This window comes from Peromyscus eremicus, chromosome 3, assembly GCF_949786415.1.
Source record: "Peromyscus eremicus chromosome 3, PerEre_H2_v1, whole genome shotgun sequence".
NCBI lineage: Eukaryota > Metazoa > Chordata > Mammalia > Rodentia > Cricetidae > Peromyscus > Peromyscus eremicus.
Window position 1 is genome coordinate 90020979 of NC_081418.1, and position 26908 is coordinate 90047886.

The 26908-nt window shown below is 40.0% G+C and overlaps 1 protein-coding gene across 4 annotated transcripts in view; it reads right to left on the reverse strand.

The window, feature by feature from the left end:
* Positions 1–26908, reverse strand: part of Ctnna2 (catenin alpha 2) — a 1136313-nt gene that overhangs the window by 755817 nt on the left and 353588 nt on the right. For all 4 annotated transcript variants that reach the window (XM_059258010.1, XM_059258006.1, XM_059258007.1 and 1 more), the window contains 2 exons: positions 23916–24035; positions 21040–21306 (listed from right to left, as the gene is read on the reverse strand). In XM_059258010.1, coding sequence (XP_059113993.1) covers positions 21040–21306; positions 23916–24035 — 387 coding nt within the window. The remainder of the gene's footprint in view (positions 1–21039; positions 21307–23915; positions 24036–26908) is intronic.

Here is a 26908-nt window from a genome sequence, read left to right on the forward strand (position 1 = left end):
TTTCAGATCTTTCCAATCTGATAATGTTAAGAAGCAGCCCATTTAAGAAGTGATTAGGGCCGGGCGGTGGTGGCTCACGCCTTTAATCCCAGCACTCGGGAGGCAGAGCCAGGCGGATCTCTGTGAGTTTGAGGCCAGCCTGGGCTACCAAGTGAGTCCCAGGAAAGGCGCAAAGCTACACAGAGAAACCCTGTCTCGAAAAATCAAAAAAAAAAAAAAAGAAGTGATTAGGACCTTCTGGCCCCCTCCCAGGTGACCCGCGCTTTATAAAAGAGGCTCCATGTGTACTGCATTGCTTCCCTTCTCACCTACTGCTGTGCGGAAGTGAAGTGCTCCCCTCTCCAGAGGATGTAGCAATATGGGGCATCTTGTCAGCAGATGGCAGCTCTCACTACATACAAAAACATGGCAGCATCTCATTTTAGACACCTTAGCCACTAGAACTATGAGAAGAACCACTTCTGTTGCTTAAAAGTTGCCCCATGTAGGCATTCTATTGGAGCTATGCAAGGAGACCAGGACTCAAGTGGCTTAAATATTGAGCACTTTGGTCACCTAACGTGAAAAGAGGGATAACAGTCATATCTGGACTCCTAAGTTGTTAAGAAAATTAACTATACCTGAAATACAACTAATCACACCTAAAAGATTAAGCTGGTACATGGCACACAGTAAACAATAAATATCAGTGATCAAAAGCTTGAAATAGCTCTTTCTTCTCATGCTTCAGATTTCTGGGGTCACTTTACTTTATACATTAACTTCATAATCAGGGTTCCAAATCAACCTTCTTACTAGTTCAACTACTTGTTTTCTAACACACCATTCTTAAAATCTGTTTATTCTATCTCTCTGTGTGTGGATGTTTTACATGTGTGTGAGCACATATGCATGAATGCATGCATGTATGCCTGTTGGGGGGAGCACGTGTGTGTGTGTGTGTGTGTGTGTGTGTGTGTGTGTGTGTGTGAAAGTTCATGTAAAGAAATACCACCAAATAGGATATTTTGTGTTCAATTTAGTATCTCATGCAGTCTGCTGAAATGTTCCCACATAAGCAATTCATGACTTTATGCTGATTAGCTGATTTAGGGTTTGAAAGTGAACACAATATGTGCAGACAGATGCAGATGAACAGTTAAACGTGTGCATTTCAGTATGCTCTGGTGTCATTCTTGGCTCAGTGACCTTCAGATTTAGAGTTAATGAAAAGTAGCCTGTCCTGATGGCAGACATCATTCTGCTCACAGTGGGAGGGGAGTCTACCTGAGAGAGTTAGCTCCTCTTGTAGATAAATTTCCACTATCATGATTTATATAGAAAGATGGATTACTTTAAATTTTCATAATGTTTGATCCTGACTCACCTAGAAAAAGAACTACTTTAAAATTCCATGCATTGTAAACGAAACCCACAGGCATTGTGCCAGGGTGTGCACATGAGCATAGAGGGGGGGCTCTATGTGAACAGGCGGGTCTCAGTTCAGCAGCAGTGGCACAGTAACAAAATTTTATGACAATTTGGAAATCTCTCCTGAAGATTTGAGTCAATTAGTGTCCGCCAATGATGGCCTGACAAGGCCTACTGTCTTTTTGTATGGTCGTCAAGCTAAGAATGAATTTTGAAACATTATCTGTTTGTTTAATAATCTCATGTACTTCAAGCTACTTTCAAACTCACCATGGAACTTAAAATGGCCTTGTGCTTCTGATTGTCTAGCCTTCACCTCCCTGTGCTAGGATTATAGGTATGTGCCATCATACCAATATTATTCTGTACTGAGATGGAATCCAAGGCTTCCTTCATGACAGGCAAGCAGTCTACCAACTGAGCAGCAGCCTGGACATCCTGAAGTTTATCATTTCAAGTAGGTGAAAATCATAAGAATGCTGATATATTTCCACCTAAGAGCTTTTCCTTCCTCACATCCATAAGCAATCATAAGATAAACAGCCAGAGGGGAAAATGAAGAAATGCCATAGAGTAATTATCAATTGAATCATTCCTTTCTGGATTATCAGTGGTTGGAAAATTTAAGTGTAATACTTGTAAAAACAAACTTCTTATCCCAGAAATCCATTACACTCTGCATCTGTGATTCAGAATCTTAAATTATCCACTTAGAAAGAAAGTCAATTTGTATTTCTCAGAAGCAATTGTGACTTAATTGCTGTTATCAACCTAATAAATTATGAAGTGATTTCCACAAACTGGTTATGCACTCAAATTTCATGTCTGATGAGAGAATAATTGTATCAATATTCTACAAATATGAAAGGGAAATTAGTTCACTGGCCAAGGGGGAAATACATACACCTTGAACATAAACTCATCTATCTTTTTCTGTCTGTTTTTTAAGCAGGCAAATTAGGATGGGAAAGAAAGAGTTTGTATTTCCCATAATAATGTGCAATGTGTTAATTACTTATCAAGAAACATCACACAGGTTAGAAATGTTCTTTTAACATTAATTAATTAATTAATGAGCATGTCATATTCACTTTTGAACTTCCAGAGTTTGATGCAAGTCTGTTTACAATACTTAAATTATATTGACTCTGTGCATTATTGGAAAACATATATCCCAAAAGGTTAAGCTGACCAAAATAATAATATATGCCCATTGGAACATCCCAGAGTGTTCACAAAGGTATGGATGACTACTGTTAAGTAGTTTGCAAAGCAATAGTTCAAACAATTCAGACATTAATATGCACAAATCAAGTAGTCACTAAAATTAAGTTAACATATGCATTTAAGCATTCATTTATGAGACATTTACTTTCTGAATAAGATGACAGTTCAGATGAAAGGATGGATGAGCCTGAATAGTGTTGTTATAACACAAACTTGAAACACATTTGATTTTACTCCTCACATAGCTCTGTGTTGATATGAGGGGAAAGTGGTTGAAGCAATCAGAAGAAAGAAAGATGATTAATCTGGACTATTGATTATACCCAGAGATGTCTAAGAAATCAGTAGGCATATCTCTGTGTATATTTAAGAAGGAATTTCCAGAAAGGATTTATGGAGGGCTCAGAGCTAATGTATGGTTTAACCTATTTATGGATTTAAAATTTCAAGAGATTGCTATAAAGTGGTAGAATCTCTAAGATAGGGTCTGCCATGCTAGGGCACAACTTCAATCCTGATAGCTTCCCTTCTCCCTATGTACCTGATATAAGGGTATAGTCCTCTCCACCAGGAGGGTCAGAATTGAGAGATAAAGAAAGTCACTCCTCTTAACCTGTTTGCTCAGGGATAGTCTAAAGTGTTTTGTTTGTTTGTTTGTTTAAAGACTAATATAGGAAGAGTATCCAAATAAGCTATTTCTGTAAAGTATACACTTAGTATTAAGAGAAAGAACTCTGGCTGAGGAAAGACCATGATGGGCATTATGTGAATTAAAAACTTGACCATAAATTTGAAGGATAATAAATGACTAGTTATGGAAGAATATAGGACAGGTGCAGAACTGAGGGTGTGAGATGAGATGTACACAAACCGTACTTAAATGATTTGATGCCATGGAGAAAAATCTCAAAATCTATGCTTGCAAGTTCACCTTGTCCTCAGAATCACAATCAGAGGGCAGAGGGTGGCTGGGATGAGAGCAGGACAGCCAGTGAGGGAGTTGGAATGAGCTGGGAGGACTGAGTGAGGGGTTGAATATACAGAGAAAACTTGCTAGTGAAGGCAGCTGGTGAGACTCAGATTTTCACATCAACTTGATACATCCTCAAAGGTAGTTTAATTCTGTCTCTTGTCCTCTCTCTCTCTCTCTCTCTCTCTCTCTCTCTCTCTCTCTCTCTCTCTCTCTCTCTCTCTCTCTCTGTGTGTGTGTGTGTGTGTGTGTGTGTGTATGTGTATGAAGAAAAGGTATTTTGGATCTGTTAAAGTCATTCATTGTAGTTAGAATAATTTAGAATGTCAAGTGATTCGGGAAGGAAGCAAGTGAACCCTAAGGCAAATGAGCCTGCAATCTTGAAGTTTTGGAAAATCCAAGAAAAAAAGTACAATGATTTTCACCTAACAACATCAAACATTCATAGGTTGCTTTTCTCATTTTTGCCAATAATTTTTATCCTCTCAATTACTTTTTCCCCCACTGAATGTGTTTCCCTGAAGTAAGAAAATCTTCTGATTCAAATAAATGACTGGTTCATCTTGCCTCATCTGGTCCCAAATGTTTACAGAGATCCTATTATATACCAGGTACAGTGAGGAATCGGAATTCAAAGTTGGCTGCCACAAAATGCATGGTTAAATGAGATGCATTTCAAAGAATATGGACTAAAACTCACAAAAACTCAGGCTTCTGCTGCCTCCCCCGCCCCCATTTTTTTGCTATTCATGAAAACTCTTTTTGGAAAAATCATGGTTCAAGAGCTGATTGGAAGAGAGAAGACTTTCTATTTTTCGGAAATCTGCCATCTGCGAATGTGCAAGCCTACTAGATTGCTGGACTGAACCAATGTTTTTCGCCTATGTGTACAGCACATGTTAGCATGGGCAAATGCTTCTGCTCTCTTCCGGGTGCCTCTTGTCCTTTTCTTGTGACATCAAGAGTTCCCTCTTTCTCTGTCCAACATTAGTTCCCCTTCCACCCTCTTCTGTCATGGCTCCTACTCCCACTCCACTGGGGTAGTTTATGTAAGGCCTGCCTTACAGCTGGACAGGGCTGAACTGTATGAGTCCAAGCTAGTAGCATTTATCTGGTCATGTCATAGATCTTTATTTCTAGAGTATTCTACTCTAGCCCAGCAGCAGTTAATTGTTGACAAAAATAGCCTTTCCTCAACTATAATTTATTACAGGTTGTGCAATGCTTAATTAAATGGAGCAAAAAAACAGATACAAGGAATTCCAGTACCTAGGCCCCAGCTTATGTCTGCACAAAGATACTGGTTTTTATTTATTCCTTATATAGGGTTTAAACAGTAGTTACTAAGTGTTTTAGTTTGAATGTAATTGGCCTGCATAATCCTATAATCCCATAATCTCAGAGGGAGTGGCACTATTAGAAGGTGTGGCTTTGTTGGAGTGGGTATGCCCTTGTTGGAGGAAGTGTGTCACTGTGGGGGTGGGCTTTGAGGTTTCATATACTCAGGATACTGCCCAGTGTGTGTCTCAACTTCCTATTGTCTGCAAGATGTAGGACACTCAGCTGTTTCTCCAGCACCATGCCTGCCTGCATGCTTCTATGCTCCCCACCATGATGGACTGAACCTCTGAACTGTAAGCAAGTCTCCTCAATGAAATATTTTCTTATAAGAGTTGCTGTGATCATGATGTCTCTTCACAGCAATAAAAACCCAAACGAAGACAGAAGTTGGTACCAAGGATGGGGTATTTCTGTGATAGACCTGACCATGTTTTTGTTTGGGGGAATTTGGTCTTTGTTACTTTGGGTTTGGAAAACAGTGGAATGCTTCAAGCACTGCTTAATGGGGCGTGCTTGTAGAAGCAGAGAAGACAAGGGTGCCGATAACCATTTGAAATGTTGGGAGCTGGCCCAAGAGGTTTCAGAGAAGAATTTTAGTATGTTGCCTAGAAATCTTTCTTGTGATATTTTGGTGAAGAGAGTGGCTGCCTTCTGTCCTTATCTGAAGAGTCTGCCTGAGGCCAAAGTGAGACATATCACTTTCAGCTCCTACACCACTTCGGCCTTCATGGTGTCATGAATTGAACCTCTGAAACCATAAATGATCCACCCTCAATTAAATGTTTTCTTTGTAAGAGTTGCCATGTTCATGATGTCTCTTCACAGCAGTAGAATCCTAACTAAGACACTAAGGTATGAATACACTAACAGTTATTCTCATGAAAGTATGAAGAACTGATATGTTCAAAGATTTACATCTAGTTTTAATTATGTGTATATGCATGTGTCGGTAAGTGGGTTTGTAGGCGTGAGTTCAGTGCCTGTGGAGGCTAGAAGAGGGTGTCAGATCCCCTAGAGCTAGAGTTGCAAGTGGTTCCAAGTGTATGGGGGTGCAGCAGGCATGCTACAGTGTGCATTTGCAGGTCAGAGGATGATGTATGGAAGTCAGTTCTTTCCATTCTTTATGTGAATCCCAGGATCAAACTCAGGTCTTCAGAGTTGATGGCAAGTGCCTTTACTGACTAAACCATCTTTCCAGCCTGACATCCATTTTCAAAAAGTACTATCGGTAGCATGTGTGTAGTTTTGTTTTTTCAATCACATCACCGTGTATTTTTGTTAATTATTAATTATCACAATAAGCCTAGGGGCCACATTAGCCCCATGATATTTATGAGAAAATGAAGTCATAAACAAGAGATGGGGACCAGGTGCCATGCAGGTGTGAGAAGGGAACTTAGGAAGTTGAGATCCCTCTGGAGAGTCAGGTGAACTCTGTTCAACAGACTGAGAAGTGAGCCTACTGTTTTCAGGGGATTACATATAGACATTTAAACTCCTTGAACAAGCAGAACAGAAGAGAGGCAACTGTGTCTGTGTTTTAGAAAGACAACCTTACTGGCAGCATGAGAGAATGGGCTGAAAGAAGATGGAAAGATGAAAGACACGCCAGCAGACAGGATGTCCTAAGACGTAATGACATAGCCCAATCAGCTTTGTAGAACATACGTTAGTTTGTTCTGTGCAATGTGTGAAAACTGACCAAAAGGGAGACTGCAATGGAATTCTCACAACCATGATTTGCCAGTCATATCTTGGAAATAAGTCTTCTCTCTAAGGCTGCCATAACCATAGCATAGGCTGATGATGGCAGACAAGTGAGGTGCTTTAATAACAAATGTTAGGAATTTCCATATAAGAGAAAACTTCATTTGTAAGATATATAGCTTTTAACAATTAAAACCAAAAATTGAGCCCAATGATTTACACACACATGTGCACATACATAATACACACACACACATACACACACACACACACACACACACACACACACACACTCATGCACAACAATCTGTGAAGGAAGCAGGTCCTCCTGCCAGAAAAGCTCTAGTAGATAGTTCTGTTCATCCTAATTTTAACCTTAAGGACTATGCTGATTGATTTTTAACCATCAAATTGGCACAGCCTAGAATCCCCTGGATACTTATCGACATCTGGTTGGCCTGTCAGTGTATCTGTGGGGGACTGTCTTGACTATAAACTGATATAGAAGGGTCTAATCCATAGGAGCAGAAATGAAATTAGAAAAATGATCATTAGTAAAAATGCAAAAAAAGGGGAAAACAAAAGTCAATGGAAAACAGTATGAAACATTCATATACATATGCATATATACAGATATACACACATTATGCACACATGTGTGTACACACAAACACACAGGTTAGCATCTTGATTAAGAGCTGTTTCCTTATCTACTCACTGTGGGATCATCTCATAGATGATGCAATAACATAATAAAGACCAGCCTTTGCCTTGCGTCACTTTCAGATTATTGTGCTGCTCCAGATTGCAACAGCAATTCTGGTCTTTAGTCAGAAAAGAATCAGAAGTGATAGCAGCATGTGTCCACCTGTCACAAGCTGTCACACCCTGGGTGTTGATGGCAGATCAAGGACATTACCCTTCCCTGTAAATAAATCTCCACTCCTGCAGATCACTACAAATGTCATCTTTCTTCAAGTCTGGGATGATCTTTGTTTAAAAAAAAATCTTTGGAAAATGTCTTCATGCTCAGTGATATTTCTCAGTCTCAATACTTTCTCAAATATAATATTGCAGAAATGGGAACTACAAGGCTTGGAAATCTTTGTGTCACACATTCAAATTAACTAGTTAAAAAAAAAAGAAAAGAAAAACTTCACAGTGATATGGTTCATAAGCATGTTACCTGACAGTGCCAAACATGATCTTACTTTCAAACAAAGATGATTGCACACCTCTGTGCCCATCTGGTCAGCTTTTCCACTGAGGGGAAGTATTTTAAGAATCACACTGTGGTTCAAGCCAAAAATTGTGAATCAATATGGACCCTCCTGTTCCATATATAAATGTCTCTTAAGGGCTACAGTTTCTATTTTGATATAGAAATAATGACACTGACCTTATGAATTATGTATGCCCTACCCCCAAGTTTATGTTGGGACAAAGGATGTGAAAGCTGGTTTGGGTGTAATTTAAGAAAACTTGGTTTTATTTTCGTTTTTGAGGCAGGGTTTTATTATGTAGCCTGACTTTGTCTCAAGCTAATGGTACCTCCTAACTCAGCCTCCTGGGTGCTGGGATTATAAACTTACACACAATGACTAGAAAACAGTTTAACTCTGTCCCTCAACGATCCACTGTGATTAAAATTTGGTCTCAGGATGGGACAGTTAAGAGGTGGGATGAAACTTCTGGGAGCTCGGTCACTGTGGAAGGTCTTAGAGACTAGAGACACAAACTTGTTCACATGTGGCCTTGGCAATTGTCATGCAACATTGTAAGTTCTCGTGAAAGGATTCTTAATTAAAACAAAACAAAAAAACTCCAGCAAGGCTGACCTGCTCTGTCTTCTTCCTCCCAATGGCTCCTTCAAGATACAATCACCTGATGTTATGTGTGTCATATTTTGATACATACAAAAAACTTTAAAAGCAGATACTGAGGGGAAGACAAAGAAAGAAGAACAGAAATTTTTGTCAAGATAACCACCACTATAGTCTTCAAAGTCTGGAGAAGTATGATTAAATTTGTAGGTGATCTCAAGACATTTTTTTAAAATTGATGGAAATAATAATTTTCCTGATCTACTAAGATGGGGAAAGTTCCATACATGGGACACAAAGTGTCATCTCTGGAACTCATTCTGTGGACAGCACTAGACAGCTCTACGCAAAATAATCAGGACCTTTGTGAGTTGTTTATGCTTTAACATTTTTGGAGACAGGTCGGCCCCCAGGCTAGCCCCGAACCCCTATGTAGAGAAGGATGACCTCAAACCTCTGATCTTCCTGCCTCTGTTTCTCAGTGACTGGGTTGCAGGCATCAACCGTAAAGCCTAGTTTTATGCAGTACTGAGGACTGAACCCAGGGCTTCATGCATTGCAGGCAGGCACTCTACTGACTGAGAATTTCTCCAGGCCTACTAAGAGCCTCCCTGAAGCTTCATGTGTACAAAAGGTATTTTATTTTACCTACATGGCATCATGACTTGCTTGTTTGGGGTATCTTCAGAGAGTTATACAAATTATGAGGTTGCATCTCTCTGTGCCATTCTTTCAGCATACTACTGAAATTGTGTAGTAGATGGAGAAACAAGATCATGAATGGAAAGATGCAGAGCAGGACTAAAAGACAAACATTTCTATTTGTTCCATACTGTGCTCTGCTCTCTAGCACTTGCTAGTATGACCAGGATAACCACGGTGGCCTACATTACAGAGCTATATTCCCAGTAATGGGGTGAGTCTACTGTTTATATGTGGACCTGGGAAGGGGGGAGTGTTTTTCTACAGCTTTAGGACAATGACTTATGAATTACCAAAAAATTTAGGAAATCAGAAATTTTGGAGAAATGAAGGGACTTGATAAGCAATAATAAAATATCCCTAATTCATTACTGAAAAACAAGTGTAAGAAGCATCTAAATGAATTTGATTGAAAAGAAATCGAAATACCAAGTTTTGGAAACAAGTAGGAGGAAAGTATGCTGTGTGAGTAGGTGTTCTGTGCCACTGAGCCAAATTAAATTTTAAAAGACGTGAATGACTACTTAACATATTTACAGTATATTATTAGGATAGTACACCTACCCCATAGGAAGAGCATAAAAAGATTGATCCCTGGAGTGCTCATCGAAGCTTAACACTGTTGGAAATGGAGAGATGGGCCACCAGTGAAGAATACTTGCTCCTCTTCTAGAGGAGTTTGAACATCAGCACTCATTGTGGGTACCTCACAATTGCCTGTAATTCCAGGGGTTCTTATACCCCTTCCTGACTTCTGTGTGCTCCTGCTGCACATACAAACAAGCAGGCACACACATACATGTAAGTAAAAGTAAGTTTAAAACAATTAGAAGATCAGCACTAATAATGTAAGAGATCACATGACAAGCCCAAGTCTGAATAATTGAGCTATTTAAATAGACGACGTGCTTTTCCATAATCACTTCATTAGACAAAAGCTATCATGTGGTTCCCAGTATTGAAACACAACTAATAAATCAGTGATAATCAAAATTATACTGTTTGTCCCATGTGGACAATCTTTAATACATTCATCAACTACATTAGCATTTGGGGTTTCATTTAGCACTAATTATTTGAAATAAAGGTGTACTAATGCCAAAAATAAAACCTGCCAATTTTCTCAAAAGAGAAAATTAATTACTCATGAAACATACAGATTCTTACACTTTTTTTTCTAGTAAAAGGACAGAAGATTGGAAGTATAATAATTTTATGTAAAGCTTGAAAGGCAGGGAAACAAGGATTTAAGTGGTAATTATTAAAATGTTATTCCAATTCTCATTCTCCTATTTACTCAGTAATTCACATAATCCCCTTTCAGGACTGAAATGTCCAAGATAAAATTAAATTACTCAGGAATATTTCCTTGGAGAAAAAAGCATTGACAGAAGAGTAAATAACTACTGAACTTTGGAGATGGCTCAGTTGGTAAAACACTTGCCTCTCAAGTGTGAGAACACAAGCTTGGACTGTCAGGAATTCACATGACAAAAAGAAAACACATGCCTGTAATCCCAAAGATGGTAATATGGGAAATAGTTAGGTCCCTGGAGTTCAGGGCTCAGGTAGCATGGATGACTTGGCAAAGCTCCAGGCTAATGAAAGACTTTGTCCCAAACAAACAAAAAAAAATGAGAAGGTGGCTGAGAATCAACACTGGAAGCTATCCTCTGATCTCCACATATATGAATGTACACCAAGACAAGCATGCATGAACATTCCACACACTCAAACATGCATGCACAAACGTGTGTGTGTGTGTGTGTGTGTGTGTGTGTGTGTGTGTGTGTGTGTGTGTTTACCTCCACCCTCTCTGCTGCATAGGAAAGTAAACACTTCTGTCATAACTTATACTGAGGTAGATAAATCTTTAGAAAAGAAAAGTCATTCAGAAGCAAGGTGAGAGGAGTCTGCATCCCACCGCATAGTTTTTGAATTATGGGTGATTGTACCTGGTGAGGGAGTCTAGAGGATAAAAGGCAGGGAAGAGGATTGTCTAATAAAACTTGGTCATCTATGTCCCACAGCCACCCTCTGCTCCATCCAGGCTTCCCTGAAAGGCTCTCCATTCAGAGCTACACCAATCTTAACTATTATTCCATGCCTCTAGACACAGAAAGTATTAAGTACTTATATTTCATAATAGTAAGTACAAAGCGGATCAAACACTTTCTGAGGCCAGTCCACCATGAGGTAGTATAGATACTTGCATCTCTGGGATTTGGACCCTAGTATGTACTTAAATCGTGGTCTATATTGATAAGGATACAAGGTACCACTGTAGTGTCTGGCCACCAGATGTCAGTGTACGATAAAGAATGCTAGAACACTGTTTAACTACATGGGCTGTAGTGAGTAAGGAGGAGCAGGTAGATTGAAAAGCACTTCATCTAGAGAAGGCAAGCAGCTGAGAATTGCTGAATCCTGCAGTAAGTTTTTCATACTGTGTTTTCTTATTGTTTTTATTCATTTGTTTGGTTCTGTTTTTGATGTTATGTAAGAATCAGGTATGATGGCACATTCCTGTAACCCCAGCACACAGAAGGTCCAAACGAACGGGAATCCCACCAGGGGCTGTAGAGTGAGGCTATATCTCAAACAAATACGAAAACAATTTCTTTTAAAGATAAGTTGAATGAGCATACCAGCACATTGAAGAAGCTCAAAGCAACAGCTTAGCCTAAATTAGAAAATTACAGATGTGGAATTTGTTATCAATTTTTAAATCATAGATCTGCATACATGCTTAGCCATTTGATAACAGTCCAAGGTTAAGGGTACTTGATCTTGCAGAGTACCCTAGTTCAGATGCCTGCGCCTATATTAGGCTGCTCACAAACACCTCTAAATCCTGCTCCAGGGAATTCAATCTACTCTTCTGCCTTCTGTGTGCTCCTAAATGCAACACATGCATGCATGTGTGTGCTTACACACACAAACAAATAAGAACTAAATCTATTCTTTTCAAAGTTTATTCTTAACCTTTGTTTACAGCTCATGATCATTTCCTTAAGGAATCCATCCACTGTTCCACCCTTCCTTTCCCACACTGCACACATGCGCGCGCACACACACACATACACAGACAATTTTTTTAAGGTTTTTAAAGGTTGTTGATGTTGTTTGTATGTGTGTTTGCCTGTGGGAGTTTCTGTGCACCATGTCTGTGAAGGAACCTAAAGAGACCAGAAGATGTTTCAGATCCCCTGAAACTGGAGTTACAGGTGGTTGTGAGTCACTGTGTAGGTGCTGGGAACTGAACCTGGGCCTTTTTTTTTTCTTTTCTTTTGTTTTTTTTTCCAGAGCTGAGGACCAAACCCAGGGCCTTGCGCTTGCTAGGCAAGCACTCTACCACTAAGCTAAATCCCTAACTACACAGACAATTTAATAGCACATTATTCACCCAAATGCATACAATGCATTAATGCTCTGTAGTAACTATCTCTACTAAGTAAGCATTTTCTCTTTTACGAACTGTACATCTTTGACATTATATCTCATTTCTACCCTGTTCACTCTCTGTGAAAGATCTAAGCTATCTTACAGCTAAACTTTACACTAAGACTGAAGCACAAAATAGCTCAGTACCTGTGACTACACAGTTATCTAGATTTTGGAGTAAGTCGCCAGGCTCCTGAATCCAAGGCCTGCACTTGTCTCAGGGTCCCAGAGTTCTTATGATGCCCATTCATTTTGATGGACAGATGTCAGAGAGTGTGATTAAAAGCTATTGATAGAGGTACTAAAGAAAAGCAAATGCAGTAAGGACAACAATGCATGTGTTGAATATTGGCACTACTCAGAGAGAAAATCCTTCACCCTGCTGTCTAGGTAAAGCTAGGTCAGGGGCTCACATCTATTACCTCAAAGATCTCTGATGAAGGATCCTAAAGATGCTAAGACTTTTTGAGTAGTGCAATAAACCCCCTATTCCATTGTTTTACAGACTGGATAGATGTTCCTACGGATGCTCCAGTCCCTCAAGGAGCCATGAGCCAAAGCTCCGGCTAGCTGAGGAATTCTCAAAGGCATGTACCAGGAACAGTAAATTGTCCTAATTCAGGGCATGGTCCTAGGGTTGTTTACTGGCTTTCATTTTTATGCATCTGTCCTCTACTTTGCTAATTGCTTTCAAGCAGTTCCAGCTTGCACTTCCCTCATGAATACATTTATAGTATTTAGATAGGACCTTCTGTTCTCCTCTCTCTTCACTCTTATGTAGCTTAATTAGAATGAAACTAATTAAGGATCTTCACCACTTAATGTGGGGTTTCCCAGATGTTGTCCCCAGAATGATGTCAAAGGAGATATGTAGTGTGGAAGCCTCCTAGTAAAGAAACAACTTGGTTGCTATGACAAATGAAGGGATATAACCAAGAAGGGATTGGAAAAGGAGCTTATTGTAAAAGTTCTTATCTCTATGGAAATATATTCATCTTTCCTTGTGGTAGTAGAAAACCAAAATCCAGAGATTCTGAGAATCTGTGATCTGTCCAGAGCTTTGGTTCACAGCTCCTAGGGGGACCAGAGTGCCCATATGACATCTATTTGGTCTTTGGAACAATAGAAAAGAAGATTACTTCATTACTCAAAAAGATCTTAACTTCTTCAGACTCTTTCAACAGAAATCACTGAGGTCATGTATCTGAACCCCTAACCTAACTTAGCTAAAAAGAATTTCCATTCTCTACTGAAACTACCTTTTAACTCCAGGTCTCCAAAATCTAGTCTGGAGTTGAGAATAGTCATAGACATCCAGAAATCTCTTCTCTGTGTTCTGTGAGGGCACATTTCTTTTTTCTTTCTTTCTTTTTTTTTTTTTTTTTTTTTTTTTTTTGGTTTTTCGAGACAGGGTTTCTCTGTGTACTTTTGCACCTTTTCCTGGAACTCACTTGGTAGCCCAGGCTGGCCTCGAACTCACAGAGATCTGCCTGGCTCTGCCTCCCGAGTGCTGGGATTAAAGGCATGTGCCACCACCGCCCAGCTTAAGGGCACATTTCTTAAATGAGCTTCTGCGATTGAAACCCTGTACTGAACCACATTTTTTAGGGTGGGGCTAGATAACAATCATGAGCACGGAAGAAGCCTAGAGAGGGGATAGCCTTTGGTCAGTGACTACTACAGCACAATAATGCTCCCTGCTCACCTACCTACCCACCTACCCAAACGACAGTAGCAGCATTATGGCCCAGGTCCTGGTTCTTTTCAGGCAGAGCTGCTTTTATCTTCCTGGCCTGTCTCTGTTGATGATACTTAATCCCAAGCACTCATATCCATTGAACAACAAAGCAGAAACACTAATTACAGTTTAATCAAGAATAAAAAAAAAATACTGAAAAAACACAACAATAAAAATGGGAAGGAAAGTCTAAAGGAGTAAAAATGGGTGTGAAAAACTAAGGACAACTTATATGCACTTTGGATGTTTAGGTAACAATTCACTTCTATGTGATTGAGAATACATTGTCTCAATTCTCCACCTCAGAGGGCATCTTACAAGGCACAGCAGTAGTAAAAACAAAGCAAGATGCCGCATGGTCAGTACCACAGTGTCCCTTATCCCCAAGTGGAAGCATTAAAACTCTTGAAAGGCATGCACATAGATTTCCTGAGTGAAGACAGTGCTGGAAGCAACTTGGAAGAGTGTCACAGGGTGGGAGGGGCCAAAGTAGAGGTGGTATACTGAAGCTTTGGGCTGTCAGGGGACAGGGGAAGAGCCCAGAACCTACTGAACAAGCTTTGAAAGTGAAAGAAAAGAAATGGCAGATGATAGAATGCAGCCCAAACAAACAAAAAACAAAAAAAAAAAAACAAAAAACAATCACAGGTTCATTTTTGTGTAGGCATGGAACACACAGCATGGAACATGAAAAGAAGAAATGAAGCATGTCAGAATGAGAGATTATCCATCAGACAAATGGAAAACAAAGTCATGGAAAAAGCTAACCATAGGGGAGGTCAATGAACCACTCACAATTTTATTTAAAATAATAAGTACTTAAATATACAAGTGACTGATTTCGTTTTCTGGTTTACGTGTGTTTGCAGATGTGAGTGTAGATGCCTGTGGAGGCCAGAAGGTGTCAGCTTTTCTGGTGCTGGAGTTACAGCAGTGGCAAGTCATGTGACATGGGGGCTGAGAATGGAATTCAGGGCTTCTGCAAGAAGAGCAATCACTCTTAACTGCTGGGCCATGTCTCTGGCCCCTTTTATTTTAAGTAATTTGGTTATTTGACAGTTTTGTTTGAGGTGGGATGGTGATGTATCCTAGCACTAAGGAGGCTGAAGCAAGAGGGCTGTGAGGTTATGGTCAACCTATGTCACATAATGAGTTAAAGGCCAATGTAGAAAAAAAAAATATATATATATATATATATATTGCAATACAATTCAGTTCTATATATCAGCCATGGACTACCTTGTTCTCCTCCCTCCCACCCCCCTCACCTTCCCCCCAGCCCACCCCCTATTCCCACCTCCTCCAGGGCAAAGCCTCCCCCACAGACTGAGATCAACCTGGTAGACTCAGTCCAGGCAGGTCCAGTCCCCTCCTCCCAGGGCTGGAGAGATGGCTCAGCCGTTAAAGGCTAGGCTCACAACCAAAAAAACCCCATATTTTTAAAGAGAGAAATAGTTTTTTATTTTAAATATGAATTTAAATCCATACTTAAATTTATGAATTCATGAAAATATGATTCATGAATAGCATCAATGTCCATGTTCACAGTGATAGCCTCTATAGATAAGGAATTAAAGGATAAAGTTTCCCAAAGTATATTCATTTCATTTATTTACACAAAATAATTACATAAATCATCTGGAGTGTTCTCTTCCACTCTCCTTTTTTTTTTTTTTTTTTTTTTTTTAAAGTGAGATCTCACTCTAGCTCTGGCTGACCTGGAAATTGAGCCATTCCCCTGTAATGGGCAGGAGCATGGTCAACTTAATAAAAAATCCTGCATTACCTTCTAAGGTTATCTCCACTCTCTAAAGTTTCCCAGCAATCAAAGCTGATCTTGTAATTTGACTTACACATGAGAAACCATTACTTGTTTGTGGTGATATTGTGTTCCCCAAAATATTGTGTACCCTAATAAATTTATCTGGGGTCAGAGAACAGACAGCCACTAGATACAGAGGCTAGAAAATGGTGGCACTCACGCCTTTAATCCTAGCATTCCAGAGGGAGAAATCCATCTGGGATCTCTGTGAGTTCAAGGCCACATTGGAAAGAGCCAGGCATGGTGACACATGCCTTAAATCCCAGGGAGTGAGTCTTTAATCCCAGGGAGTGATGGTAGAAGGCAGAAAGATATATAAGTTGTGAGGACCAGGAACTAGAAGCATTTGGCTGGTTAAGCTTTCAGACTTCTAGCAGCACAGTTCAGCTGAGAGCCATTCAGATATGAGGACACAGAGGTTTCCAGTCTGAGGAAACAAGATCAAATGAGAAGTTTGCCAGGTGAGGTTAGCTGTGGCTTGTTCTACCTCTCTGACCTTCCAGTATTCACCCCAATAACTGGCCTCAGGTTTGATTTTATTAGTAACAACTTTTAAGACTCCTGCTACACTTGTTGAAAGTAATCTGCACAGAATTCCTCAGTGGACATTGTCACGGAACTGAATTAACTTCCTCCAGTTCCCACGATCGAAACCCTGATGATTTTCCCATTGATCAGCAATCATTTTACTTTTGTGGCCACATGATTAGAGGCTCTCTTGGCAATTTCTAATTGTTACAATACTGCTTTTGGACCTTGATTATTTTTCTCTGTCAATCACTGCATTGATTTTTTTCTTTCTTTCTTTTTTTAATATATATATATATATATATATATATATATATATATATATATATATATATATATATATATATATATATTCAGGCTTGGTGGTGACAGAAGACAGGTGACCAAGCATTGAGTCCTAATTCTAACCTCCTTGCAAACCAATCCTATGGTTTTAAACAGATGGAGGTAAAAAATATCAACTTCCCGTGATTCAGAGTAACTATAAAGTTTGTGTGTGTGTGTGTGTGTGTGTGTGTGTGTGTGTGTGTGTGTGTGCAAATGTGCAGGCCAGAGGACAACATCTGGTATCTTCTTCAGTCATTCTCTACCTTTTCATTATTTTGTTTTTGAATTTTTCAGATAGGGTCTTCACTCAACATGGAGCTCCCTGAATCAGCTGGACCAGGTGGTCAGTAAGCTCTAAGACTCTTCCTGTGTCTACCCACAACTCCCATCAACAGTGCTGAGGTTCCAGGTGTACATTGTTGGTCTAGTCTCTTTACATGGATACTGGCCTTTGAATTCAGCTCCTCATGCTGGCACAATAAGCAGTTGACTGGTGGGTATGTCCTTGAAGGGATATGGGGTCCTTGGTCTCTCCTCTCTCCTTTTCACTTACTTATCGTGCTGAGGTGAACATCTTGTTCCATCACGTGCTCCTGCCATTCTTTACTGCCTCATCGCAGGCTCCAACAAGAATCCAATTAGCCTGGCACTAAAACTTCTGAACATGGAGGCCAAAGCAATCGGTCTTTCCTTTTGTAAAATTATTAGTTTTCTTTTAATGTCTCTATCTTTATCTGTAAGTCCAGAAGAGCATCAGGTCCCCTAGAGCTGGAGTTACAGGTACTGGTGAGCCACCCGACTTGGGTGCTAGGAACTACTAACTTTGGTCATCTGAAAGAAAAGCAAGTACTCCTAACTACTGAGACATTTTGCTTACCCCAAACTTTCCCTTTTTGTGAAGATTATTTTAAGTATGTTGTTACAGCTACAGGAGGCTGACTAACACATTCTGCAAACAGCATGGAGTTTTTAGAGAAAGTGCCTATAAATTCTAAATTGATTTCAAGCATGGAATACCTGGAGAATAACAAAGACCAAACAAACTCTCATCCCATTTATAAGTGTTCCATAAAGAGAAGCAGTCTATTGTTTTTAATGAAAGAATTTCAAATATTAAGGGATCTAGGTTTATTGACATAAGAAATTACTGAAAATCTGCAAGTAATTAGTTATAGTGTATTCCTTTAAAAATTTAATAGTAACACTGGTACTGGCCAGAAAGTTCTGAAAACAACTTTCATTTACCAGGGAGCAGCTGTTAGGAGGAGGCTGCTGTTCTGGATTGCAGCTCAGATAGCTACACACATTAATTTTCGTTAACCTTTGAAAATAAAGTGTAAAACATTGGGTCATTGTTACATAATTTTCATTGCTTACAAACAAACAACCACTAGTAATAAAGTACTGGTGGGTACGAGTCATTAACATAATTCAAAGTTGTTTCATTAATACATAATGTCCTTAGTTAACATTATGATCAATGAAATGAATTAATCCATAACTCATTGAACTAATGAAATTAAATCAACAGATTAATCAGTCTGCTATACTCATGTCTAATTCCCTGAGGCCTTTTGCACCCTAAATAAGAAGGTAATGCTGTGGTAAATGAAAGGTGTTAAAGGTTCAAGCTGTGGACATACTTCACAATTTGAGTCTTCCTAGATGACCTCAAATTTGGTTTTATGAATCTGAAGCCTTTTGCAAAATCACAGTGATGCTTCAAGTGGTATGCTTGTTGGTGAAAGCTGAAGTTAACAAGGGTCTGGAACCAGAAGGAAAGAAGGGGACTGGAGCCATCCCACTGCTGAACAGAAGATGGCAGCAGCTGACGGGTCTGTTGTGAGCGAGTTCCGTGTTCTCTTCCCACTACTTTTCCCGGCTTACTATTCAATCACAAAAGAAATGATTATATAACAAAAAGGATGGAATCAAATTTGGCTAAGCAACAAATCCCTTCTTAACTAATTTTTCTTATGCCCTATTTAAAAAAATATTTTTGCATTTTAGATTATTTGTGACTTTTTACTGTTTTAAAAGTGAGACATTTTTGTTTCAGTTTGCATTTAAGTTAAAGTAGCAATATACCATGTATTAATGTTTGAATGCATGATCTACTCTTTTCCTTCTTAATATATTGTTTTATGCATTTTTCTTACTCCAGAAAAAAAATCTTTATCATCACTTTAATGAGCTTGAAAAATCTATCAGCATTTTTATTGCTCTTGCCTGGACAGTACTGAAAGAGTCAATGGTCTTCCTGTGCTGTGTCACAGAATTATTCACCACAGAGTGAAGTCTGACCATCAATAGAGAAAATCTGTTCTTATTTTGGCACTGCACATCTATATTTGGTGTATTGTAGCGCATGTGAGGAAATTAAAATAAGGAACAAAATAAAGTGAACAGCTTTACTGATTTTCATGAAAGTTTTACAAACATTATGTTAAACTTGATTCATTTTGAAAAATGGAGAGCTACCTGCTGAAGTGTTGCACGTGGGATTAGATAGTGCTGAGTCCCCATTTCTGTAATAAATTAATTCAATTTATTACTAAATTCAGATTTAATTCTTACATAAAACCTGATAATGGACTGGAGAGATTGCTCAGCAGTTCAAAGCACATGCTGCACTTGTAGAGTACCTAAGCTTGGTTCCCAGCACTCATGTTGGGTGACACACAAGTGCTTGTAACTCCAGCTTCAGGGGATAGAGATCCTCTGGCTTCTGTAGGCTCTTACACTCACGTGCACATACTCACACAGAGACACACAAACACATACATAATTAAAAATAAGCCCTTTTTAAAAATCCTATAAAGTCACTATTTGGTGTGAGTGAATATATATGTACTTATGAATATGAGTATATGTATAAGAATGTGTCCATCTACACACTCACAGAGACTGTTGAATTAAGAGAGAAGAAAAGATCTCAGAGCCTCCAGAATACACAGTATTACAATTATTCCTCAACAATATTCTCCACCTCACACCTTGGGCACACACTTCTTTCCTCAGGATTCTCCCTTCTAGCCACTAGCTAATGAATATTTCCTGCCAAAAGCTCATGTCCACTCCCCTAAGAGCAAGCCTCCATCTTTTTCAGCAGCTTCTAAGTAACAGAGTTTTTTTTTTCTCTTGTGAATTCTGTTCTATCCCTTTTTCTACCGTTCCCATCTCCACTGTGTAACAAAATGCTCATGAATGCAGACCATGGGGATTTCTGAGTCTCCATGTCTTTTTCAGCGTGTGCAGGATCACATGCTGGTGCTTAAATGACTGCACAGATGAGCCCATTCATATCTGATCTTGGAGGTGTGCTTTCATCCTTGGCTGCTGACGACTACACCCTCTCATGCACTTACATGCAAGGCCATGGTTCAGGCATAGGAGGTCTCCTGTGTCCCCTTCTAGGATATTCCATCAGCAAGAGCAGATGCAGGAGGTAGGTCTTTCATGGGATTTGCACCCAGCAAATCCTGAGAGGAGGCATGCAAATAAAGACTAGATTCCCATGTAGGGTTTAGGGTAGTAGGGTTTGCTTGTCACTGACTTAAACTGAAGGTATTGAGGGCAATTTCCCACTGAGACAGAGTATAGATGCAATCTAACGCCAGCAGCTTATAACATTTATCCCCTTTATAATGAAATTGATTACCCAAATGACTTGGAGGTGAGGTATTCCTTCTACCTGTCAGTGATCATATCTCTTAAACATGGTTGTTATATTCTGTAAAGATTAGTATATGAGGTTCTCCCAATATTTTAGATTTCCAATAACATCCATATGGTTTATCTTCCTGTCAAAAAATTCTTAGAAGAAAATCAATATATACTATTATGTGCCTGTAACTTATGGTATCCCTTAAATTATGTAAATTATGGTATCCTTTCATGCACATATATGTATACTGTATATATAGTACATATAGATGTATATGTGTGTGTGTGTGGTGGGGGTAAGTGTACACTCTGTAGGTATCAGCCAGGTGCTTACATCAAACTCATTCAGGGCTGCAGCCAGCTCGCCAATCCCCGTATGGCCTTTGGCTTCATCGGTGGGTGAGGTGGCCTGAGCGGCACTGGAAATTCCAGCTATGGCCTCTTGGACTTGTTTGAATACATAATCTCGGTTGGCTCTGGTAGCAGCAACATCTGGGTGGCGGAGGAAGGCTTGGGAGGCTGTGTACAGCATGGTGGCATTCTTCTTCAGGGCTCCACGGGCAGCGGCCATTTCATCCCTACAGTGAGGGTCCTTCAGCTCCTGTGAAAAAGTGGAACATGCATAAGGCTTGTGTACAAGTGTTTGCAGGGATACTTGCAGCCTCAGGCACATGGACACATTGTGGATTTTCGAAACACCCCTCCTTCCCTGTGCAATTTGTAGCTGCCAGAGTGACTCCAAACTGTTCTTTCTTTGTGAGATGTCTAAGTCAGTGGCTGACTTAAAACCAAGTTTTTTAAAACCAAGCTTTTTAAAACCAAGTTACTAACCAATCCACCAAGGTGTCTTATTCCACAAGACCCTGCACCCTTGTCCCTGTCATCAGCGCTCATCGGACATTACTATAATGACTTTGTAAGCGTGCATCGCTCCCCCATAGTTTCTCTCATAGTGGGCCCTGTCTATCTTGATATTGCTGACTCTTTAATCATCAGCACAGTGTCTGCCAGCTAAGAGACATTTAATACACAAATATCACTGAAGGAATGCAAACCCCAGGAAACCACCAAGTTAAGTGGGCTTTAGACATCATAGGATTTGCTCTCAGCAAATGGAAAACCTGAAATCAGTCACCTAAGGCCTGTTTGCTCCTGTTTAATTACATTTATAAAACAGGAAATCCAACATTATTACTTCATGTATCCATTCCACTTCACTCTCACTTCCAGAAGTTTTCTTTAACTTAACTGTGGCAAGCAAATTGTTTCTTACAAGTACAAACCATAAGATAAATGTTGACTGAGCCCTTGCCCCGAATGTGTGAGGCCTGATTTTGATCAAGACCAGGGGGAAAAGATGAAACCAAATAACGAGGTGCACATGGTAACGATCATAGAGTTGCAGTGACTTTGTCAAAAGGAGGAGGAAAATGCCATATGCTGAAAAGTTAGCATTGTGTTTTTGAGTGGGCTTTATTTCTTTTTGCTAAATGTTACAGTAGAAGTCTGAATTAGTGGGTAATTAAAAGAAGGCATTTTGGAGAAAACCCTGAGCTGTATTATTAGATTTCTCATAGGAATGCCCATATCATCGGTGGTCTGATACCAGCTCCTCACCAACAATCTGTTTCAGTCTCCAGCCTGCTACTTCCCTTCTGTCTGATACTTCAGTGTGGATGTTTTAAGCATCTCAAAGCCATGCCTGTGAATATCACATGTTGAATTCTAACCCTAATTAGGGCTCTTTCAATCTTCCTCATGCCAATCAAACTACTGCCTTCTACTTATTTGCTTACACCAGAGCTTTGAAGGAAACTCGCTGCTGTCAGTCACGCACTTCTCACCTCTGGAGCAGAGACAGCTTTTCAAAATATATTTCATCCCCTATATCTTTCCCCCACTTTCATTGCTTCTCACTAATGGAGACCACTGTTGCCCACTATCGAGTCCACTCACACCCTTCTACTGTCTGCTTCTCTTCAACTCTGTTTCTTTTTCAGCAAACTATTGACAATTATTGATGCTAATATGTAAAGCTTAGCTGTGGATACTGGACTTGGAACCTGTTTACAATAAGATCTAAACGCCCTGTAACAAGACCAGATACCATGGCCTGCATTTCTAACTTCCCTCTCCCCTGCCTTCCTCTTGGTTCTCTGCTATCCAAGCACTGGAATGAGTTGTTTCACTGAGAGAATGCCATCTAGCCACCCCCCCCCACTTCCACACACTTAAGAACAATTACCCACTGGACAGACAGCAAGCAACGGAGATTTATATAGGTAAAACTAAAAATAACCACACAAATGAAAGTCCTGTGTAAGTGCCTGCTCCATACTGGACATCTGTCATCCCAGCATCACTTCAGCCAGGAATAGAGTGGATACTCAACTGCTGTTTGGGGATAAAACTTTTCAGTTGGTGAAAGATATTATAGTGTTCCTCCAAATGTGAAAAATTCTGGGAGTAGTCGAGAGGACTGGTGGAGACGACAGTAACAGATGCCCCCAAGTACAGAGATGTTTCCTCTGTTGGTTTGCTTGTTTGTTTTTTAGAATATAATGATACTCTTTGGGAACAATGATCTCTTTGGATACTCTTTGGGAATTCCAAAGGCACCCCACAAACAGCTAAAACTAGGGGATCTATGTCCTGACAGAGGGGATATAGGGCAGATCCTAGGTCATCCATCACCATTGTTATGGCTGCTTGTCACCAGTGTCCTTTCTTCCCTCTTCTTTGTCTCTCCTACTTGCTCTTCTTCTCACTCTGTCCATGCTTCCTTCTCTTTTATGAACGTTTTGCTGCATGTGTGATGATGTATCCTGTGCATGCATCATCTGGTTTACATAGAACTAAGAGATTCAGTTTGGGAGCAAACCGTGACATCCAAGAGTGTACAGCACCACATCTCAGTCTGCTTTCTTTTCATTTGACCTCAGTCACTGGACAGAAGGTTCAAGTGTGGTGGGACACGAAACCTGTTCTCATCACTGAGAACTGGTAGTCTGTGATCTATTCATAGGCAGTAACCAGACAGTACCCAGGGCCCCATGTGGAGGCACCAACAGTCAAAGCAGGACACAGACTTTGTGATAGGTTCTTGGAGCATTCAGTCACAAGCAGATGCAACTGGTCCATGTTTCAGGCTTACAGAGACACAGTTACTTAGACTCACCCGTCCCCAGCAACATTTCCAAACCTTCCCACCTGTTGTCGCCTTGCTGCCACATAGTTCAGTTTCACCATTTCTTTTCCAAACTCTTTAAAGCGGTTTGCAAGATCTTGCTCATTTGTAGCATTTTTGACAGCTTCCAGAGCCTCCTCAACCTGAATTTAAAAAATACACAGCATATTAATTAGAAAATAGTACTTAAATATTAAACATGCTATAAATGGTAACTTGTAAAGAAAGCATGAATATGTACTAACATCGAAACAGTAGGCAAAATCATACCTAATAATCACCTATAGTGAAAACAGCATTTTTCCCCAAAATTTATATAACAGGGACCTAAGAGGTGAGTTGAGAGTAAAAAGCACATACTGCTCTTGTAGAGACCCGAGTTTCGCCCCCTGCACACACTCTGGGTAGCTCACAACCACCTATAACTCCTGATTTGGTGGACCTTGCACCTCGGCAGCCACAGGTACCTGAATTCACATGCATGTACTCTCACACACACACATATAAACATAACTAAAAATATTTTATGTAAATGAAACTAGAGACTGAATTCCCAAAGCACACACAAATCCTCTCCATGGTGTATTTTACTGAATTATGCTTGTGGTAAGGAATATAGAATTCCAATATAAAGTAGAAACACCAAGGATACTCACACATGAGGAAAGGGGTATAAAAATTTAAGACAAATTCTCCTAGCTCTCCTAGGTTGCAGAAACTCCTGGGAAGCTGAAAAATTTGTAAAGACAGAATCTCCAGCCTCTCTTGTCAAGACTGCTAAATCCGGGACTCAAGCTGAGTTACACAGTTTGGCATTGCCATGTAAAGAGGAGACAACATCCATCTGGAAGCAAGTGGAATTCAAATGCTGCTGTCACTTGCAGGTGGCATCCAGTAGAGTGGAGTGGCAGTCGGCAGAATGACAGCAGCCATGCCAACCTAATGATGTGTGTGCCTCCAGATTCCCACAACCTCCCTCGGCCGGGCTTTCCTTAGTCCCATTGGACCTGAACTATCAATTTCACCACAACTGTCTCAAATAATATGTGAAGTATTTGGAGGCACTAAAGTTTTCCACATCTGTCAAACAACCTGAATTTTAATATGATGTGGAACTGGTAACAACTGGTAACAGTCTCCATGTGATCCCTGTGGACTGGATTAAAATGAAGGGCTGAGAATAGGTGACTATTGGTTGCCCTGTTCTGAGCAGGACGTCTATATTATACTCCAAGGTCCAGACAACATTGGAGGAGATGGGGGAGAAAGAATGTAAGACATGAAGGATTGGGAGAAGAGCTGTTAAATAATGCTGCCCCCTAAACATGACATGGCTCACAGCATCTGCAGTTACCTGCACAATGTCAGGTCTACTAATATTCCTTTAAGAATTGGGGAATGGACTCATGAGGCCTATCTTCTCCTTGACTGGCAGTCAATGGCTGTTGGAGAAGGGGGAGATGTTTTCTTCAGTTAAATAGGCACTGGTAAATTGGGGTCTCAGATAAATATGCTCCCACTATGCTCATGCAAACACCTTGAATCTCAAGTGAGTCAGACATATGCATTAAAAATGATGACATGTAGAAGGGGGAGGCAGTTAGGGATATGAAGCGTTCACTGTGAGGAGACAAGAGAAGGTAATGGAAGTGAATGTAATAAAGTATATTATATACATTTTTATGTATAATGCCAAAAATTATCAGTAAATATTTAAAAACTTCAAAGAATAATCCACGGAGTCATTGTCTGGTGATCTTTGTAGAAATCAGCTAAAAACCCGGCCCTGAGTGGATAAGCTACAGGACAGTGTCATTCTCAAAGTCAAAAGTTTTTAAACATGAAAGGGATCTGGTTTATTTTGTGGGAACTGAACATCTCCAGCTCCATACATTTTCTTGCAAATGTGATTTCATTCTTGTTCACAGCTGAGTAAAATTCTATTTTGTGAATGAACTGCATTTTCTTTATCTGTCCATCTGGGGATGGACATTTAGACTGCTTTTATATCTTCGCTCTTATGAACAGGAAACTGTAAACATGAGCATGTATCTCTGTAGGTGTTGTCTTAGAGTCTAGCAGTTATATACCCATGGAAGAATCCAGATATAAAAAGATAAAAGATCCATATTTTACCTAATATTCAGGGCCCAGATTTAAATTTATAATCAACCTGTATAAATGTGTGTATGTATACATATATAGGTATATAAACATATATATAAACATATATATATATATATGACATGAAAGTTAGAAGGAGATCATGAGAGGAGGAGAAGGTCAAAAGGGGAGTGGGAAGGGGAAACATGAAAGAATAATGGAATATTTATGAGATGAATGCACAGAAAAGGTTGGTCTGTCAGACAAAGGAGGGTCAGGTAGGACAACGGTAGATGAGAACAAAGGATAAGGATACACTGTATGAGTGAGTCATAATGAAACACATTGTCTTGTATACTAAGTAAAAAATAAATTTAAAATATGTGAAAAGACTACTAGTGGGTGTGGAGCCCCCATGGGACTGGACTAAGCCCTCTAGATACGGAAGATGGTTGTTTGGCTCAAACTGTTTGGGGGGCACCCAGGCAGGGGGATTGGGATCCGTCCCTGGTACGTTGGCAAGCTTTTGGGAGCCTGGTGACTATGGTGTGAGGCCTGCACAGCCTTTGTGCAGTGGGGAGTGGCTTGGACCTGCCTAGGCTCAGTGTGCTGACTCCCCATGGGAGATCTTGATATGGGGGTTGTGGGGTGGCTAGGGAGGGAGGGCTGGAGGGTGGGAGGAGGGAGGAGGGGGGATCTTTGGGTGGTATGTAGAGTGAGTAGAAAATTTCTTAATAAAGAAAAGTGAAAAAAAGAAAGAAAAGTAACTAAAAAATAAACCGTGAAGAGTCAGATACGGAAGTCCTGGCAAATGCAGGCTTCTGAGAGAGGCATGTGGATTCTGAAAGACTGACATATAGGAAGCATAGATCAGAATGCTAGTAGGCTGAAGGAATTTTTCATAGTCAAGTCA